At 42.1% G+C, this 21798-nt stretch overlaps 1 protein-coding gene across 4 annotated transcripts in view; it reads left to right on the top strand.

Moving 5' to 3' along the window:
- The window catches only part of SLC4A8 (solute carrier family 4 member 8), a 74880-nt gene that overhangs the window by 13357 nt on the left and 39725 nt on the right, over positions 1-21798 (top strand). For all 4 annotated transcript variants that reach the window (XM_038577708.1, XM_038577709.1, XM_038577710.1 and 1 more), the window contains exons 3-11: positions 9393-9539; positions 10052-10187; positions 11747-11907; positions 15107-15295; positions 16205-16296; positions 17217-17374; positions 18493-18580; positions 19872-20018; positions 20837-20937. In XM_038577708.1, the coding sequence (XP_038433636.1) occupies positions 9393-9539; positions 10052-10187; positions 11747-11907; positions 15107-15295; positions 16205-16296; positions 17217-17374; positions 18493-18580; positions 19872-20018; positions 20837-20937 (1219 nt within the window). The remainder of the gene's footprint in view (positions 1-9392; positions 9540-10051; positions 10188-11746; positions 11908-15106; positions 15296-16204; positions 16297-17216; positions 17375-18492; positions 18581-19871; positions 20019-20836; positions 20938-21798) is intronic.

Here is a 21798-nt window from a genome sequence, read left to right on the forward strand (position 1 = left end):
TTGTGTGCGTGACCGGGGAGAATTATTGAGAGCAGACTGGTATGGGAGGAGAGCTTTGCCATCGGAAGGCCTGAGTTGGAGCCCTCTCTTTCTTACTAGCTGTAGGACCTTGGGGGAAAATCAGTTCATTCCCCGTAGGCTCTATGTCCTTATCTGTTAAATAAAAGTAGGGATATTAATGCAGAGAACAAACTGGTGGTTGCCAGAGGGATGGGAGGTGGAGAGGAAGCAATGGGTGAAATAGATAAAGGGGATTAAGAGATACAGACTTCCAGTTATAAAATAAATAAGTTGTGGAGATGAGAAGTATGGCATAGGGAATATAGTCAATAATATTGTAATAATGTTGTTTGGTGACAGATGGGGACTACACTTACTGTGACGAGCGCTGAGTAATGCATAGAATTGTTAAATCATCATGTTGTACGCGTAAAATGAACACAGCACAGTACGTTAGTTATAATTCAATGTAAAAAGTGGAGATATTAATACCTCACTCTTAGGATCTAATACCATGTGAGACAATGCTTTGGGTACTATAAAGTCCGGCATAAATATTAATAAATGATCTATTCCTTGAGAATGTAGAGTACTCAGATCAGTTTGTCAATTCTTGACAACTGCCTACAAATATAAATGTAAATTTATACACAATTTTAAAAGGAAATAAAATACAAATAGTTTTTAAGATCAGATTTGTTATATTCAGTTTGTTATATTGTTCAGTTTGTTATATTATTCAGTTTACCTAATCTCCGATATTTGCTCTTCCCATTCTAATTATACCCATTCCTGCCTGGTGTTTTCATCTAAACAAGACAACAGAAAACACACACACCTGTAACGTATTCTTTAGGAATTCGTAGCACAGAGCTGTATTTTAAAAACACCCAGCGAAAGTGGAAGGGAAAGAAGAGTCATTTTTATTGATATGCTCTGTGTAGTTTCCCTTGACCTTCTTTTCCCCTGTCCAACCCTTAGTTCCAGCACATTGGTGCTGTCCTTCTGGTTTCCTGATAAGTGGCGATGCTCAGTTTTATTAGACAAAGGCTCGTGTCCAGTATAGCTTTAATGAGAACCCACATTTGGCTCAAAAGCCTTTGTGAAATCTCTGCAGCATCCCCTGCAATGGCTATGATACAGCAACTTTCTAGTGACTGAGACAGCATGTAAAATGTTCTCGCGGTACTGCTTGTTCTCGTGACGTTTTTCATCAAAGTTGTATAATCCCCAGAGCAAACTTGTCCTTTGGATGGGGAGAGTGGAAGCTGTAGAGGCTGATTCAGCCTCTGGGTCTGTTACCATGAGAACTTCTGTGGGTGGCTTCTGGAGGTCAGTGGAGTTTGGATAGATCAAGGTCAAGTTTTCCAAGTTATTCTGACCAGATGGAAGAAGAGCCAGTGTGGGTTTCGACAACTGGGAGAAAGGGAGGAAAGGGTGTGGAGGTGGGAGGCTAACATTTATGGAATGCCCCTTGGGTGTTAGGCATTCGATGAAGCATTTCGAACAAGTTGTCTTTTTCATCTTCGCAGCAGCCCGGGCCGGTAGGTACCATCCCTATTTTACATGTGGAGAAATTGCTCATGGTCATTTAGCCTAATGGCAGGTGAGATTGGGATGGAATTCTGTTCATTCTGTTCCCCCACACTGCCTGCAAGGGAGGACAGTACTCGGCATTAACCACCCAGCCTCAACATCTTGCTCCGTCACATGAACATTTTTATATGCTATAAGCATCATATGAATATTTATCATGTTGCCCTACCCGTCCTTCTCCTCTGATCATCCTGTTGCCTCTCACTGCACCCTGAGGGCACTGTTATTCTCAGTTTAATTGTCTGGGCCTACCAGACCTTTGCCCTCAGCAAGGAGGTAACTAACCACCTATGAACACTCTTGTCTGCTTGGAAGTAGGCCAATGAACATGGGGAAGTTCTCTTGGGTCCTGAGGACTGGGCTCCATCCACAGAGGCCAGCTGAGTAATTGGCAACTGGAGCTTCTTTTCAAGACGGCGTCATCTGTTCTTCATGCACTCACCATTTTGCTATTAAAGAAAGCTATCTATGATGTCATTTGTAGGGGATAGGAAATGATCCTTCATACATAGAGCTTTTTGAAAACTAGAATCTTATTGATGTTAGCCTTTTTTAAATAAAGCACAGTTGGCACATGGAGGACAAATGGTTCCCGCTTCTCAGGCCTGATGTGGTTCTAGGGCAGCTCCAGGGAGGAGAAGAGGGAGAGCTGGGATTTGCTGTAGGCTTGGTCATGTTGGGGGCTCTACCCTGACTCACTGTGAGGGAGGCCCTAGGACTCAGGTGTACCTAGAGTAGTGTCATTTCTTGAAGGGTTGAAATAAAGTCAGTCCCACTTTGATAGAAGACAGAAGTAGATTGTATTCTGATTCAAAGTGTATGCCATGATATAGGGTTCTGTGACTGTAGATAAATCCCTGGCTCTTCCTTCCCCTTTATTCCATACCCTCTGCTCCACATAATGTAACGATCCCCCTTTTCAGAACTACTTCAGAGATTTAGTCTCTGGACATTGTTACAGACTTTTGTAAATGTGGGTCTTTTTGCATAAGTTAATTCCATCAGTAGGAGAAGGTGCATTAAACCATGACATTGCTTCTTTTTATATATGAGAAGCGTCCAAAGCAAGTATTAGAACAGATTTCCCAAGATAAACTCACAAAGAGCAATAGTCCATGATGTACTTCAGTGGACCCTCCCACTCCCAGAAGGACATGGAACGGTTGTTTTAGTTTCAGAAATGGTTTTTTCCATTTTTTTTTTCCTGGCACATCACTATTCCTGAATAACTATTAGACTTAGGAATCTTAGACTGGGTTTGTTGCCTTCTAATAAGTTTTTAACAGAGGTTAAGAACCTTTTGATCCTATTTTTAAGTCATGAAAAAAAAGGCTTATATCTTCTCTGCATGTTAGATTCCCCCCTCCAGTTATTGACTTTGAGTCATCCTGTAGCCCAGGGGGGTGGAATAATTTTCAGTATGTGCTAATGAGTTCTCCGTGTGTGCTGGGTAAACAGTGTTTATGACATGCACTCTACGTTGGTAGGCCCAGTCTCCATCTGTAAGGTAGGTCACAGCTGTGATTTCTGTCCTGCTCCAGAAGATTCAGCCCCAGTTCACTAATGGTTGCTCTCTATATGCACATACATACTTATTTTTAAAAATATACACTAGCATTACATCTCTCCCATAAGTTTTACTGAATGAATACTTGTATTTACTCACAGATAGCTCCCAAAGCATAGGTTTGACAATGGCTGGAAAGAAAGAATGGGGAATTGGATGGGGATTTGACAGGTAGATGGAGGGGAAGAAGACTGAGTGGGAGAGCAGTTGAATGGCCAGCCAAGTGACCACAGGATTAGTTTAGTGAAGTCACCAGATTGCCAGAATCCAGTGAAATGGTCTAGATTTTATTGATGCCGTATTTGTTTCCGAGTGTCCATTTGTTTGTCATCATTTCTGCAGATTTCACTCAGAATACCCAAGTCCCTGTTTCAGAGTCTTCAGCTTGGAAACCGAGGCCTAATTTTCTGACAGCCACTTGGTCCTTCTTAGCTCTGACCCCTGCTGGGGCTTGTTTTCATTTCTGCCTGTCTCCAGCATTTCAAAAGGCAGGCACTGCCGTTGGTTTGGGAGAACTGATTGGACCAAAAAAAATTGTGGGGGAGAAAAAGAGTCTTCCTTCCCTAAGATTTATACTTGACCTTACTTCCTGCAGAGCCACCAAAGGCACCTGAAGGATGTCTTCCTCGTTATCCTCAGACTTGCCGAGTGGGAATTTTAGGCATCAAGCAAAACCATACATCATTGGCTCAACAAACATTTACTGGGGGCGCCTGGGTGGCTCAGCTGGTTAAGCATCTGCCTTCTGCTCAGGTCATGATCCTGGGGTCCTGGGATTGAGTTCTGTATTGGGCTAAGGGAGAACCTGGACTAGCCGTGAGAAGTCATTTGGTCCAACCTCCTTGTTTTACTTTAATAGTGACAGTGAACAAATGAACCAAGAGAGCTCTAATAACACAGATTCCAAAACCTAGTCACTACCCCTCAATTTCTATTTAGAATATACTTAAAATTACATAATATTAGCAATATACCAACAGCCCAGTGGAAGTATTTGGAATGTGCTTAAAAAGTATAGGTCCTAGCCTGGCCAATAACCCTCTGGGAGATTTGTTGGGAACAAGAAGCTCAGGGTTGGGATGGCTCTATTGGAGGAGTTAAAGTCACCCCTTGGTGAGGCTTTTCTTCACTTAAGTCTAAGCTCTACCTAGACATACTGGATTTTACAATGCCTAGGTCACTATTTTAGGGACTAGTTGAAGTGGTTCAGTGGGATCTAATTATGTTTTTTCACTGCCCATGGGTTCTTCATGATCTGCCCCTGCCTGTCTTTCTGACCTTTGCCTCCTCCTCTTCTTTCCTCTTTTACCTTGCTCTGGTCCTCCTGGCCATCCTTTTCCTTTGGAATTCGCACATGCCCACTGTAAGGCCGGTGCACTTGATCTTGCCTTGTCCTGGAATGCTCTTTTCATGGCCTCTCCTCATCATTCAGATATTGCCTCTAACCATCTTAGCTACAATCTCCCTTCTCCATCCTACCCTTTACCCCAGACACTTTACCATTTTTTAGAGAAAGAGAGACCATGCACAAGAGTGGGGCATGGGGGTACAGAGGGAGAGGGAGAAAGAAAGAGAAAATATTTTTTAAAAAAAGATTTTATTTATTTATTCATGAGAGATAGAAACAGAGACACAGGCAGAGGGAGAAACGGGCTCCTCTCAGGGAGCCCGATGTAGGACTTGATCCCCGGATCCTGGGATCACATCTTGAGCCAAAGGCAGACGCCCAACCACTGGAGGCACCCAGGCATTCCGAGAAAGAGAGAATCTTAAGCAGACTCCACACCCAGTGTGGAGCCTGATGCCGTGCTTGAGCTCATGACCCTGAGATCATGACCTGAGCTGAAATCAAGAGTTGAACTCTTAACCGACAGAGCCACCCAGGGGCCCCTACCATGTTTTTATTCATAATAATTATCAGTACTTGAAATAATATGTTATTGTTTTCACGATGTCTGTCTCCACTAACTAGAATATGTGTCTTGAGGATAGGGACCTTGTGCTGTTCACTATTGCGTCCCCAGCCCTTGGGACAGGACCTGGCACAGTTAGGTGACTCCAGCCTGGGTTGGTCTCAGTGGTGTACTACAGGGAACTAATTAACATACTAGAGTGGAACATCATTAGTTAACAGATGGTATTTTATTAAGATGGTATTCAATTTAGTCATTTTCACACTTTATAGTTTTCATTGATAATGTCAGAGGTTTGGAATCTCACATCTTAGCAGATGACTTCTTCTGGCTCTGTATTTCTGTTTCGATAAAGTTGCAAGATGACTACATTATGTTCAGAGATCTGCCATTAGAAACGTCCTGAGATGTGCATGAGTTAATACAGGATGGGATGAGGATAGGAGGTGTGATTCCTCCAGATACTAAATGTTTTGGCCTCCTACCTCTCAACCTTCTAATAAATCTCTGATCAGCTTTCCCTCTAATTCTGTTCCTTTTTTTTTTTCTTGAAGTAGAGTTAACATATAGTGTTATGTTAATACAATATAATGATTCAGCAGTTCTGTACAGTACTCAGTGCTCATCATGATAAGTGTACTCTTAATCTCCTTTATCTACTTCACCTATATCACCACCTCCCTTTTGTGAACCACTAGTTTGTTCTCTATTTAAGAGCACATGTATGTGTGTGTGTGTGTGTGTGTGTGTGGTTGGTTGGTTGGTTGGTTGGTCTCTTTCATCTTTGTTCATTTGTTCTGTTTCTTAAATTCCACATAGGAGTAAAACCATATGGTATTTATCTTTCTCTGTCTGATTTATTTCACTTAGGATTGTACCCTTTAGGTCTATCCGTGTTATTGCAAATGGCAAGATTTCATTCTTTTTTATGGCTGAGGAATATTCCATTGTTTGTGTGCAAATTGATGCAGCCACTGTGAAGAACAGTATGGATGTTCTCCCCAAAATTAAAAATAGAATTACCATATGATCCAGTAATTCCAGTACTGGGTACTTACCCAGAGAAAACGAAAACACTATTCAAAAAGATATATGCATTTTTTTGCATATTTGTTGCAACATTATTTATAATAGTAAAGATGTGGAAGCAACCCAAGTGTCCATCCATAGATGAATGGATAAATAATATGTGGTATATATAATCCTGTTTCTTTTTGTTTTTCTTTATCACTTGGGAGTTTGGAAGGCAGGAGAGGACAAAGAAAAGGAGAGAGAAATAGAGAAAGGAATGAAGGAATGTAGAGCAGCACTCCAAGGCATATGAATTAACTTCATGTGTAAGTAGTGGAGTCCAATTTGGGACCTTGAGAAGCTTGCAGATGATGAATAGTTGGAGGTATTAATTCTAGTTCAAGGTGTAAAATAAGTGCATAAGAGAATGCTAGCCAAGGGCTCTGGGGGTTTAGAGGTAGGTTGCACATCTGATTGGGGAGATCAGATATAATATCAAGAAGGAAGGTGTGTTTGCTGTGAATCTTGTGGGAGCGAGCCAAGTCCGTGTCTAGAGGGCACTGGCACATTTGTGGAATAGTGGGTTGATTCAGAGAGAGGAAAGAATGGGAGAGGATGGCGGGTGGAGCAGCCAAGGCTGTGGGGAGGAGACAGAGTTGCTGGGGTAGATGCAGAAGGTGTACGTCTCTAGATTTCCCCCTGCCCCCAGAATGTTTAAGTGCTGTGAGCCTGTGTGGGATTTCCACCTCCCAGTCTCGCTTGAACTGATTGCTCAGTTCTTCTAGAGGCCCTTCCGTTTATTTTCTTATTAAATGTACAATTTTTTCTAGTGAAGAAAAGACTAGAAAGGAGGTTGGGGTCTGAGCATCCTGGAGCATGAAGGGTCCTGACTGCACGGAAGTGAGCTGTGATCAGAGCAGTGCTTCAGGAGGATTCGTTTGTAGGATTGAATTGGTGTGGAAGGCAGGAAAGAGGCTCCTACTGTTGTCAAGGTGGGAGGAGAGAAATCCTTGACATCCTTAATCTGTAGGATATAGCACTAAGGAGCATGGGGAGAGGTGGAAATCTAACGTAACTCTGAGGTTTCAGGCCTGGGAAGTTGAGAGAATGGTGAAGCCATGAACAGAAACATGGAAGAAATGGGTATGAGCTTGATTTGAGATAGAGGATGATGGGTTTGCTTTGGGATATATTGAATCACTGTAGATAAAGATCTGGGGGTCATTTGTAGAAGAAAACTTTCAAATCATGAGAATAGATACCAATAAAATAAAAGAGAGAGAAGGGCCCAGGACTGAAATCCAGGGAACTTTCCTTTGGTGGATTGTGGAAGGGATGGAGAAGCATAGTCAGTCAAAGGAGTGCAGATGAACTAAGGAGGCATGGGTATGGGAGCTAAGGGACCCTGGGCCACCAATGGGAGGACGTAGTCAAAGAGTCAAGGGATTTGGATTCTGCCTGGTACGTGGTGGGCTCTCAGGAAAGGCTTTTGAGTGACCTGAGAGAGACATAAGATGATAGAGATTTGGTGATTAAGTGGTCCCTAATGAGAGCACTTTTAGTGGAGAGCGGCTGCATGCAGAGGGTAGGCAACAAGGAGATGGTGAGGAATAGAGAAGCTAGGTGGGTAGGTTGTTCTTGAAAGTGGTTTGACGGAGAAGGGAAACGGACAGGTATAAGCTTAGAGAGTAGCACTAGATTGAGAAAGTTTCTTTTTAAGAGAGACTTGGGGCACCTGGCTGGCTTAGTTGGTAGAACACGCAACTCTTGATCTCAGGGTCATGAGTTTGAGCCTCACGTTGGGCGTAGAGCTTACTAAAAAAAATAAAAAGGTAAGAGAGAGTTGTGATCAGGAGAAAACTGTGGAAGGGATGGATCAAAAGGAGAGACTGAGGATAGTTGATGGAATAGGACCCCAGAGGTGTGGGAGGCCATACTCGTTAGCCTGGCAAAGAGGAGAAGCTGGGGGAGGAAAGCAAGCCAGGCTGACTCTGCCTTAGTCTTCTAAGTAAAATATGAAGCCAGGTCACCTACTCTGAGGGAGGAAGTGTAGATCAGGGTTGTGGGTTTGAGGACAGCAACTGAAGACTGGAATACTTCTGTGGTGGCAGAAATGGGGAGTCAGCCTGAGATCTAGGGTGCTAGCAGCAGTAACTGGGCAGCAATGGGGAAGACTAAAGCTCAGTTGTTCGGGGTGGTAGCATTCTGGAAGCTACTGGTTCAGGGCTTCAGGCTGGCAGTAAGGCAAGGGAAGCCAGGTGGAAGTGAGAGAGAATCCTGGCAGTCATGAGCAGAAAAAAATAAGGCTTATAGAAGGAACAAATGAGTGGAAAAGGAGGAATTGAACAGGAACACTCTTGGATCACTTATTTTCCCACATTCTTCTCTTTTTGTACAACACTTACTATCTCTCCCTGTAACCCCAGACTCATGCTTCTTATGATTTGTGACTAGTCTCTCACTACTATTCTAGATTGTGCATTCTACAGGGCAGAAAGAAGGGTAGTAGAAACTGGTCCTAGAAAGTAGTGGCTGCTACAAGTTATTCAAGACATTGGTTAAGCATTTTGTATACATCATCTTATGTGCCGCTCATGAAAACCCTCTGAGTTTAAATACTAAGCTTTTAGTATTATTTTTTAAAGACTGAGAGAGATTAGCTAACTTGCTTAAGGTCACATGGTTAGCGAATGATGAAGTCAAGTTTCAGACCCAGGCAGGTTGACTTGAGTATTTAGTCAGTTCTCCAAACTGCCTCCCTGCCATGACTTGCTACAGTTGACACAGTGAATGTATTGCTTTTTTTCAATTGCTCAAATTGTCATAACAGCAACTAGAATCCTTGTTGGCTTTTAGGGCTTGCAAATCAAGTTCACGCACATTATTTCCTTTGATTTTAACACTCCTGTGAGGTTTGCAGCCACGTGCAGGGTGAAGGAGGGCGTCAGCTCCAAGATCTCTATGTCTTTGCTCCTGAAGTCTTTGAAGTTTTGCCATTGCAGAGTTGTGACCCAGCCAGAGAACTATGATTTTTTTCTCTCTTAAATATGCTCACTTACTTTTAGAAAGGCATTCTCTGGGGTGCCTGGCTAGCTCAGTTGGGAGAGTATAAGGCTCAATCTCGGGATCATGAGTTAGGCCCCACATTGGGTATAGAGATTACTAAAAATAAATAAATAAAGACTAATAAAATAAAATAAAATAAAATAAAATAAAATAAAATAAAATAAAATAATAAAATAAAATAAAATAAAATAAAATAAAAATAAAGGCATTCTCTGCACAGACCTTCTGCTTTGTTCCAGGTCATAGAACTTTGTATGTGGGGGTTCGGATGCCACTGGGCCGGCAGAGCCATCGCCATCACCGAACCCATGGCCAAAAGCACCGCAGACGAGGGCGAGGCAAAGGAGCCAGCCAAGGAGAGGAAGGCCCAGAGGCCCTGGCCCATGGTAACATTCTCAGGAGGAAGGGCGGGGGTCCATGGCTGGGACCTTGGTGAGGCTGAGGGAACGTGTGATGGACATCAAGTAGGTGGTCTTGATTCTCTAGCCCTTTTGCAGAGTTTTTGGAGCTTGCTTCCCAGAAGAAGAAATGCCTCCAAGAATCAAATATCTTCCTGAAAAACTAATAGTTCAGGCCTCCCAAATCGATTACCATAGAGGTGAATGAAGTCATTTGCCAGAAAAGTAACCATTCTTTTTGATCAACTTAATCAGATTTTCAGTTGTGGATTTTCCTCAAGTGGTCTTAATTCATCATTTTTTCCTTCCATTAACTGCTTCCATAGAATAGTGTTTTGGTGGGGGGTGGGTAAGAATAACTAAATCTTTTTGATTTACATTTAGGATTGTTTTTTGTTCCTGAAGTTATAAGGCCTCCAGGTGTGCTAAGTATAGCAGAATGCTATTTCTGTTCTAAGTTGAGCCTAGGAGCAGACCTTTCTCTGTGGTTGATTTTCTAGATACACCATCTCAGCGTGTTCAGTTCATTCTTGGCACTGAGGAAGATGAAGAGCATGTGCCACATGAGCTGTTCACAGAGCTGGATGAGATCTGTATGAAAGAGGGAGAAGATGCTGAGTGGAAGGAGACAGCTAGGTAAGGCCCTAAAATATCCTGATTCACGATTTGCTTGGGTAGGCAAACGTATACCTTTTAGCAAGTGACAGGTCTGTTTGCCTTTTATTTCTTCGTGGGAGAAGTGATGGCTGACATAGGGACTGATGCTCCAGAATCTTCTATGGGAAGTCTTGATTTTGGCCTCTTTGTGATGTCTCTGGTGATACCTATACCAGTTGACCTTGAGCCTGGGATTGGTGACAGAAACACAGAACCTTTAGGGAGTCCTCTCATTTATTTAGGGCCCAGAATTGTTCATGGGCTATCTTGATATTATAGGTCTGATTTTTTTTAATTTTTTTAAATTATTTTTATTGGAGTTCAATTTGCCAACATATAGCGTAACACCCAGTGCTCATCCCGCCAAGTGTGCCCTTCAGTGCCCATCACCCAGTCACACCAACCCCCCTGCCCACTTCCCCTTCCACTACCTATTGTTCATTTCCCAGAGTTAGGTGTCTCTCATGTCTTGTCACCCTCACTGATATTTTCACTCATTTTCTGTCCTTTCCCTTTATTCCCTTTCACTATTTTTTTTATTCCCCAATCTGATTTAGAAGATGCCTGATGGGCCACCTTGGTTTGGACCTACCCCAGCAAACATAGCATAGGTGAAGACTTTTCTGCAGGTGAATGATAGTGTTTTAATTCATTTGGATTTTGAGTCACTAGAAGTTTCATAATTTTTGAGACGTCTTATGGAGATAGCTCAACCTCATGGAGACCTGTGGGAATTTATAGCTGGCCTGACAGCAGGCTTCCTGGGGTAGCTGTAGAGTGAGCCTCTACAGCTCATGCTTTGCCTGAGGCTCAAACCCCAGAAGAGCCCTCAGATTCACCAGGGCCATGTCTAGGCTCCTCTCATAATTGATCAGTGAGCCCCATGAGTGATACAAAGTCAGCATGCCTGAGCTTCAGGGAAGAAGGCAAGGTGGGTAACTAGCAAAGTGTGGCTCCAGCTCTCACTGGAACAGCTCTTCCTGGATCCTTGCTATATCCTCCACGGGTGGAGAGGATTAAGCAAGCCAATCACCCTGATACCAAGTGAAAAGGCAATTAATTAGTCTTGTTATTCTGTCTTTGCCAACTTGTAAAGGTCACACAGAGGCTTTTTCAAAAAGAAAAATATTATCATTTTATTAATCTATCCAAACAATATAGATTAGATCTTTTTAATTGCACAAGTAATATATGCTCATTATATGAAATTAGAAAAGAAAGATAAGCAAAGGGAAGATGAAAATTATGTATAAATCTACTACCTCAAGGATAATGAGGAATATAGCATTTGGCACTTTATACATGTGTGTTTGCATTTTAAAAATTTCTTTAAATAGAAATGGGATCAAATTGTACTCAAGTTTGGGCTGTTTTATAACCTGCTTTTTTCACCTATCAATGTACCCTGAATATACAGATTAAATTATAATGTTTGATATAATTATTCAGGTATCTTCAGTGTGGCTTACATTAAAAATTCTCTTGTGAAAACTCCTCATTATCAGTCTTTGGCATCCAGTTGTTATTAATGCTTTCAGGTGGCTGAAATTTGAAGAAGATGTTGAGGATGGGGGTGAACGCTGGAGCAAGCCTTATGTGGCAACCCTTTCACTGCATAGTCTCTTTGAGCTAAGGAGCTGCCTTATTAATGGAACAGTCCTTCTGGATATGCGTGCAAATAGCATAGAAGAAATTTCAGGTAAGATTAGATGAGGGAGAACAGAGGAGTGTCTGTGTAAATTAAAAAGAGTCATATGGAGAAAGGAATAAAGTAGCTGTGTGTCCTCAGGTCAGTCATTGAACCTTATCGACCTCAATGTCTTCAGCTGGAGGGATTTTTTTTTTTAGATTTATTTATTTATTCATGAGAGACAGAGAGAGGCAGAGACATAGGCAGAGGGAGAAGCAGGCTCCCTGTGGGGAGCTCAATGCAGGACTCAATCCCAGAATCCCAGGATCATGACCTGAGCCAAAGGGTCAACCACTGAAGCACACAGGCACCCCTGGAGGGATAGGTTTTAAACTAAGAAACTACCATTTCACAGCCTTATTATGTGAAATAGAGTTTCACTCTTCCATTTGCCTGTTCATTTAGCACACATTTAGTCTGTATCTATTTATGCTTGATAATGTGCTAATAAGCACAGAGAATAAAGATAAGATGCAGTTCCTACCCTCAGGAAACTCACCTTCTAGTGGGGAAAATAGTCATGGGACAATTCAAATAAGTGCAACCACAGAGATATGTCTTGGTAGTACTTAGAGAAAGGGACAACTGGGAATTGTGCAGAGAAAAAGGTGTTAAAGGTTTTTAGACATGGTAGGTGTTATGGTTAGGCCTTTGATTCATTTTGAGTAAAATTTTATATACGATGTAGTGTAGGAGTCTAACTTCAGTCTTTTGTAATTGGATAGCAAGTTGTCCTAAGACCATCTTATTGAAGACTATTCCTTCTACCACTGAGTTGTACTGGTGCCCTTGTCAAAAATGAAATGACCATAAGGGAGCCTGGGTGACTCAGTCTGTTAAACATCTAACCGGCTCAGGTTATGATCTTGGGGTCCTGGGATCAAACCCAACATTGAGCTCTGTACTCAGCAGGGAGTCTGTCTCTCTCCCTGTCCCTCTGCCACTTCCTCCCCTGCTTGTGCTGTCTCTATCAAATAAATAAATAAAATCTTAAAAAAAAAAGATTTTTTAAAAAAAACTTTTATTTTTTGTTTATGATAGGCACACAGTGAGAGAGAGAGGCAGAGACATAGGCAGAGGGAGAAGCAGGCTCCATGCACTGGGAGCCCGACATGGGATTCGATCCCGGGTCCCCAGGATCGCGCCCTGGGCCAAAGGTAGGCGCCAAACCGCTGCGCCACCCAGGGATCCCCCCCCAAAAAAAGAATTGACCATAAAAAGATGGCACCTAGGGAAGACATGTAAGAAATTGAGCCAAAGTCCCCTGATGTCTTCAGTAGGATGTGCAGGGTGATATCTGATGGGGTTTTGTGATGTGGTTAAGTGTTGTTACTGCATTTTGGGAATGGCGTTTGAGAAGCATGTGGGTGCACGTGAGGATTTTTCCCTTAGGTTGGCTCTGTTTGGCTTGGCAGGTTAAATAAAGATTTCTTCACAAACTTTTCTTCAAGTATCCAAGTATTTCTGTCTCTTGTGGGATCACTTGGGAAAGCAGGGGAGGGGTCAGCTCTGATGAGATCCTGGGTCCCCTCTAAAGGCTCTAGGGTAAAGTTATTCCAGCTTCTGGTGGCTCTAGGTGTTCCTTCTCATGAATGCGTAACCCAATCTGCGTTTTCAGGTGGACTTTTCATTTGTGTTTCTCTTGTGAAGATATTTGTCAGTATCATCCAAGATGATCTTATCTTGAGATCCTTAACTTTATTACATATGCAAAGACCCTCTTAACAAATAAGATCAGTCGCAGGTTCTGGGGGGTTAGTATACATAGATGTATCTTTTGGAGGGGGCACCATTCAACCTATTACAAAGGCTAAGAGAAGAGAGAGTTTCAATCATCAGTGTTAGATGCTGCAGAAAGGTCAGGTAAATATCCATCAAGATTTAGCAACTGGAAAGTTATTGATGATTTTATCAAAAGCAGTTTCATTGAGGTAGCAAATTGCAGGGGACTAAGAAATTTTTCTTTTGAGAACTTTAAGTGATAAGAGAAAGAGGTAAATAAAGGGGGACCTGGGATGGACATTCTTTTTCTTCTTTTTAAATTTTCTTTTGAGATGTAGGATCCTGAAGCATATTTAAAATATGAGGGTAATGAACCAATCAATATGAAGGTTAAAGATAAAGAAACCATGGATCTTCAGCTTGAATATTCAAAATAGATTTTACTTGTCGCTTCTAGTACTTGGGTAGTCATGGATGGAGTTGGGGTTGAGAATAGGTTAAAGATTTTGCGAGGCTTGGGGATATGTGTGTAGGATTGAAGTATAATTGCTATATAGTTCCTGATATATTCGTGTTAGTGATAAGGAAGGTCAACAGGATCAAGTATCACCTGTGAATCAGCACCTCATATTAATTTTGTATTAATTTTCCATAACAAGTTTTGAGAATGGTTGATAATATTAGCTCTACACTATAGATGGGGAAACTGAGGTATGGAAAGCCTATGTGACTTGCCCAAGATCACACAGAAAGTGGTATAAGTGGGATAGAATGAGGGCCTTTACACCTAGGACTCCTACTCAGTAGCAGGTATTGGGATATTTTTTTCCCCTTCTATTGCTCTGGGCTTGATAAATTAAAGGTTGGTGCTTGGTGGCAATCACTTGGGGTGCTTATTAACTTAATCATACATGTAGGTTCCACCTTCAAATTGTCATTTGGAGTGTTCTACAGTTACTGTTCCTCTTGACAAACAAAGCAATGTTGAAATCTCGGAGGAAGGGAATATAGAGGAACTTTGGCAGATAACAGAACAAAGTGGGTATTAATGTGGGCTTTTGAGTCAGACAGTCTAGAATTTGAACCCCAGCTCTGCAACTTATTAAATGTGAGATTTTGGGGAATTTTGTAATGTTTGGGCCTGTTTCCTGATCTGTACAGATTGTTACAATATCACCTACTTCTCAGAGTTTTTATTAGGATGAGACTGGATGATCTATGCAAAGTTCATAGTACAGTTCTGGCACATGGTAAGCGCTTGATAGTTTCTAATAATAATGATTTATTACATGAACCAAGTATAACTTGTCACAGTTGCTGTCATCAAATAACTCTTTTTGGACACTAAAGCATAAGCTTACCTCAGTGACCCTGGTAGGACTCCTTCCCCTTCTCCTTGCCTCTCATCCCTCACCCCACCAGATGCTGGCCTCTTTGGGTTCATTGACTGTCAGTTTGAGTGTTCCTGTTTGCACCTGCTTTCCAGACCTGATACTGGACCAGCAAGAACTGTTCAGTGACCTGAATGACAGCATGAGGGTTAAAGTACGAGAAGCCCTGCTCAAAAAGCATCACCATCAGAATGAAAAAAAGAGGAATAACCTCATTCCCATTGTTCGCTCCTTTGCTGAGGTTGGCAAGAAGCAGTCTGATCCACACTCAATGGATAAAAATGGTAAGATTATCACCATTAATAATCTTATTAATCAGGCATTTAGGAACTAGTTGGGGATGCTAAGTTACTAGAGGGTACAGGCTATACTTGTCTAATATGCTTCCGTACTCACTTCCACGAGCAAGTTGGAGGGCTGGGACTGATGAGCATCTATCTCTTGTGGCACTAGAGATGCATGCCTCAGATCTCCGGCAGATCTTAGATTAGAAACACAAAATGCACTAGTGTTGGTTCTTTTTTTTTTTTTTTTTTTTTTCTAGTGTTGGTTCTTAAGTCGACTCTTATGCTTCAGATTCAGGCTTCACTACTTGCAAAGTATGTGACCTTGGGCAACCTCCTAAATCTCTTTAAGTCTCACTCTCCCTTCTGTAAAATAAGGATAATAATAGCATCTACCCCATAAGTTTATTGTGAGGCTTCAATATGGTAATCCATGTAAATCCCTTAACCAGGTACGTGATGGATTACAAACACTCTGTGAATTTCAGTTGCTGATTGGTTTCCTGTTCTGTGGCCAGGGAGGGCCTAATCTATATGTCTCCCTGTCCCCACATTCACTGAATCACAATGTGCAGGGGATATGCCTGGGAATCTACATATTTGAAAAGCTTTCCAAAGGAGTCTCTGATGTGCGCTCCTGATTGAGAATTACTACCTTAATAGAGGAACTAAAGAGAATCACAAATATGTTCAGGAAGAAGGTACAGAAGGAGTGAGACTTCTGTCCTCCCTTTACCACTAACTGGTGGGTAAGGAGATACGTATGTGTGGGTCTTAGCTTCATAGTCATCTGAACCTCTTCTGTGTACGGGCCTCTCAGGAGACACGGCCATAGCCAACCAGTGATGGATGGGGTGTGGCAAAAGGATGAAAAGGGCAGAGACTCAGGCAATTGTTTTCTCCGAATAGGTCAAACTGTATCTCCTCAGTCTGTTCCTACTACAAGTCTTGAAGTAAAAAATGGAGTGAATTATGAACACAGTCCCGTGGATTTAAGCAAGGTGAGCAGAGACATAGGAACTTAGCTTATAGGCCTGAGCGCATCTGTAGTGGGACTGGGAGCCCAATTGCTAGAAGCTGGGTAAGCTTTGGTATTTCAGCAGCCTTTGTCTAAGCTCAGAACCCCTTCTGCAGGAAAGGAGGCCCCCGCTCAGGTCTCCTCCCTTTCACCCCAGTCTAGATGGGGCCAACTCCATTTGTTCCACCAGATGCAACGTGATGGAACTGGGAGTAGCCCCTGGTGATCCTCGCTGACACAGACCTCCTGATTTTTCCAGAATTTTTTGGGGTACTTGCTCTTCAGCAGCTCCTTCTTACCTCCAAGGGTTTTGCTGAAACAGTATTTTTGCTCTTATCTCCTAAAACTACTTGGTGGTCTGTGACTTGGGTATCCAAGGCCTTGTGCAGTGGCTGTGCCTCACTGTAGCTGCTGGTTTAAGCCTTGGTCTCCCCTTCTCCAGCCTTTCACTGCCTTGGCCTATCCTTGACACTATCTAAAACACAGATGGTGTCATGTCACTTCTCTGCTTGCAAGACTCCCTGTTTTATTTAGAAAAGCCGAAACCTCTGACAAACCATTCAAGTGTTTTAAAATGGAAAAAAATTTGACCTAGAGCTTCAAAAACCATCTTTGGGAGAGTTTGGTGTAATGGGATTCAAATCAGAACACCTGGATTTAAGTTCTCTCTCCCAAAAGCTCTATTGGGCAAGTCAACTTCACCTCTCTGGGTCTCAGCTGCTTCATTTTTTAAAATAAAAAATGAGGCTAGTAAAACCTGTTTTATCCACTCTATAGAGTCATTGTAAGGGTTAAATGAAATAGTATGAGAAAACATTTGTTAAATCATAAACATGACAGTTGAATGTAAGGTATGAGAGGGTGATTGATGTTTGAGGTCAGAGGGTTCTTTTGGACTTTCAGGTGGATCTTCATTTCATGAAAAAAATTCCCACTGGGGCAGAGGCCTCAAATGTCCTGGTTGGAGAGGTGGATAGTTTGGACCGCCCCATTGTTGCCTTTGTGAGGCTGTCTCCAGCTGTTCTTCTCTCTGGCCTCACAGAAGTGCCCATCCCAACAAGGTAAAGACAAGGACAGCAAAACGCAAGGCATTTTAGTCTAAATGTACAGATTTGTGGGAGCTCTGATGGAAGAAACCAGTGAATGCCAAAATTTAGGATTAATTGGGGAACGCTGTTTAAAATTCAGCTGTGATCTTACTGGGGTTATATTTGATTAATCTCCATGCAGAAGGATTCTAAGACTTTTAAGGCTATGACTATAGAGTACCTACAGCCCTGGGAATGGAGAACTGAAGAGCATCCAAGGGCATAGCACGGGCTAATCACTTGTTATGATGGGAAGCCTGAGTCTTACTCTCCCAGTTCTACAGAGCCGTGTCCCAGGGAAATGTCTCTGAGCAAAGGTATTGATGTCTCTTTCCCCGGTTCTGGCAGGATGTGTATGGTTTGCAAATATGTCCACATTTGTTCAAAAGGCTATTCATGCACTCTGGAGATGGTGACTCAGGTGATTCAGAGCCCCATTAATTACAGAGTATTCAGATGTCCAGAATACAATTTAGACTCCTCTATTGGACTTGATCATTTCTACTTCCTTATCCCTCCCCTCTCCCCATCATTTTCTTATTAGAGCAATGAATGAGATGCAGAAAGCTTTGAATTTGCACTACAATGGCATGTTTTGAAAAACACATTTTTTTCTATAGCAAGGAATTGTGTCTATGGAAACCCTAAGAATTATAACCACATTATTAAATGGAGTCATACAAAAAGCTTCCAGTGCTCATAGTGGAGTTCTTAGGTCAAGGCAACTTCTTTTGCTCCATCATTAGCCTGTCTCCTTTTATTGAGGTCTTTTTTTTTTTTTTAAGATTTTATTTATTTATTCATGAGAGACGCACAGAGAAAGAGGCAGAGACACAGACAGAGGGAGAAGCAGGCTCCATGCAGGGAGCCTGATGTAGGACTCGATCCCGGGATTCCAGGATCATGCCCTGAGCCGAAGGCAGGCGCTCCACTGCTGAGCCACCCAGGCGTCCCTCCTCTTATTGAAGTTACAACAGTGATTTCTGTTTGATGGGAAAGAGAAATGTTTTGTTATTTGGAGAGAAATAAGATGCTACTTCTTTATGTTTACTTACATAATTTATAATTTCATTCTCTATATGTGTTGCCAGATTTTTGTTTATCCTATTGGGTCCAGTGGGGAAAGGTCAACAATATCATGAGATTGGCAGATCCATGGCTACCATCATGACAGATGAGGTATGTGTCACTTTGGCTTTTCATTCATGCTGCAGATATTTATTGAGTATTTACTCTGTTTATTTACCCTGTGTTATTTGTTGGAGATAAAATAATTACCATTCTGAATAATTATCTTTTGGGAAGCAGTTCGGGTCACTTCTCCGAATGCCTTTTGTTGGGAGGACCAAACCTTCTGGGGGTATTTCTTCCTATGTCATCTCTCCCTTTTGGAGTAATCAAGGATGCAGAGGAATCCTTTTCTGGGAAAATTATTATTGCCAATTGGGATACCTAGAGAGAAAGATACTAAGGCTGATGACTTTCTAGAGAGGATGGTTAATTACATGCATAAAAGCTATTTACATAAATAAACTTCACTCTTATTCCATGTAAACAGGACCAGTTTGTGTAAGAGTTAGTAGTAGGAGCTTGGACCCTGTAATGTGAGTGTCCCAAGGCAACCGGAGATTTTGGCTACGATGGTGCTAAATCCCCACTACATACCCTCGTGAGGCCTGCACTGCTCATGTAAACTGTAATGTAGAGTTTTTAAGGCATGTGTTGTAGTAGGTACAGGAAGATGGGGTTGTGTTTTATCATCTCTTTTTGACTGGGAAGCTTATTTTAGAGGATGACCTTTGTTGGTTTTTCCAACCATTGTGATCAGGAAATTTTCCCACGCATTTTGCTTTTTGTTCCATGACAATGACACAATGTTAGAATCTTAGCTCTTCTTTTTTAAAATTTAAAAATTTTTAACTTTATTAATTTATTTATTCATGAGAGACACAGAGAGAGGCAGAGGGAAAAGCAGACTCCTCTTGGAGAGCCCGATGAAGGACTCAAAGGCAGATGCTTAACCACTGAGCTACCTAGATATCCCGAGTCTTAGCTCTTCTTATTCTCACATACATATATCTAGTTCTTTTTTTTTTTTAAGATTTTATTTATTTATTCATGAGAGACACAGAGAGAGAGAGGCAGAGACACAGGCAGAGGGAGAAGCAGGCTCCATGCAGGGAGCCCGATGTGGGATTCGATCCCGGGACTTCAGGATCACACCCTGGGCCGAAGGCAGGCACTAAACCGCTGAGCCACCCAGGGATCCCCATATATCTAGTTCTTTTTGTCCCATCTCATCTTCAGGTTCATTTTTAAATTCTTTTATCTTTGCATTTTTAAAAAAATTTTAAAATTTTCAGATCCCCATGACAGAGATAAAAATCATGAGGTTTATCTGTCCTTCACCGTATTCTTTGGTGATTGTCTTAAGTGAAATTATTTTCTGAGGGTTTTTTCTTCTCTGTAGATTTTTCATGATGTGGCATATAAGGCAAAAGAGCGAGATGATCTTCTGGCGGGGATTGATGAGTTCCTAGATCAGGTCACAGTGCTCCCTCCAGGGGAGTGGGACCCCTCCATTAGAATCGAGCCACCCAAAAACGTCCCTTCCCAGGTAATGTATACACATTAGCCAATGGTAGCATAGTGCTGCTTCTTGAGTACCCATCATGGACAAAGCAAAGACCATGTGGGTATATGCTAAATAAATCAAGACACGGCCCAGTTTGGGGCACCTAGAAAAACAGAACAGTTATAAAAAATAACTATACCATTACATATCAGCTCAGGTCTGATGCAACCAATCAGGATTACTCTGGGATAAATTTAAAGTGGTTTTTGAAGATTTGATGTGGAATGGCAGAGAGGGGAGGGAAGGACATTTCTTGGGAGTATATTGCGAATGAAGCCGTGCAATGAAAACAGCAAGTTGCAGAGAGAGAGAGAGCAAGTAGAGTCCCCCATACTTTTGGACAGGCTAAAGGTGGGAAAGGAGCTTTTGTATACCAGCCACCAGGCCTGGTGCTTTATAAGCACTAACTCAGCCTTGCCAGCAACATCCCCAAGTTGGTATTTTTACCCTTAATTTCACAAATAAATAAAACTATCTTCAAAGTTTTAAGGTCAAGTAAGATTACACAGAGGGAGATTTGAAGCAGGAACTTGGGTCATACCTGATGCCAAAGCTTCCATATTTCTGCTTCTGGACAAAGAGTTAGGAGAAGGGGAGAAATTATATGTTGTTGTCGTTTTTCAGCAAAGTCAATAAACTGTCCCAACTCAGTAAATGCTTTTGAAAACTACAGACAAAAACTCCAAAAATTGGGTATTTGGGGGCTGTTTTTGGATTATCTTCTTACCACTCCCTGCTGTTAGCAGGCAGGATGGAATAGATGGCTGGCTTTACTCATTTTTGTGGTCTTTTGTTAAAAGGAGAAAAGGAAAATGCCTGGAGTTCCAAATGGAAATGTTTGTCACATAGAACCAGAACCACATGGGGGCCACAGCGGGCCAGAGCTTCAGCGCACCGGGCGGTAAGTTTGGGGACGTTTCACGGCTCATACTGCTTATTGGGCTGAAGGTGTGCAAAGGAATGAGTCCTACTCTTTGCTTTCACTCTTCTCTGTAGTATACTGGCTGGGAATGACTTTCCAAATGGAACCACCGACTATAATAGTATCAGATACTGTATTCATTCATTCAAGTTTCTCAAACCACCTACCACTGTCTGTCTCCCCTCCAGTTCTTTCTACACATTGTTCCCTGCTTTGAACAGTTGCCCCCTTCCTCATCTCCCAGCTAACTGCTACTCATCCTTTGTCTCAGCTTAGGTGTCACTTCCTTTGGAAAGCCTCCTAAGACTTTATAGATGAGGTTAGGTATTCCTGCTATGTGGGGTCACAGCTCTGAGCTCTGCCTTCACTTGTCTGCTGCCCTCCTCCTACCCCCACCCCCATTAAAGCCCTTCTCATTCTTCATTATTATTGCTTGACTTGTTTTCCTGCCAGAACATTTGCTCCATAAGGCACGGGGTGCCCATTATATTCCTAGCACCCAGCACGGTGCCCTGCACAGAGTAGGCACTTAATCTGATGAGCTTATGAATGAATACTTATAAAATGATCCCTGTTCTGTAGCATCAGTGGACTAAATACAGATAAATATGGAATGATTAAGTTAAGAAGCTCCTCTAGGGTAGGAATATAGGTAGTATTTTAGGTATGTGTGTGTCTCAGAATAGTCAATCTACTCCTCTTTTTTTTTTTTTTAAAGATTTTATTTATTTGAGAGAGAGGTTATGAGCAGGGGGGAAGGGCAGAGGGAGAAGCAGGCTCCTCGCTGAGCAGGGAGCCCAATGTGGGACTCCATCCTAGGTCCCTGGGATCATGACCTAA

Source organism: Canis lupus, chromosome 27, assembly GCF_011100685.1.
Source record: "Canis lupus familiaris isolate Mischka breed German Shepherd chromosome 27, alternate assembly UU_Cfam_GSD_1.0, whole genome shotgun sequence".
Lineage (NCBI taxonomy): Eukaryota > Metazoa > Chordata > Mammalia > Carnivora > Canidae > Canis > Canis lupus.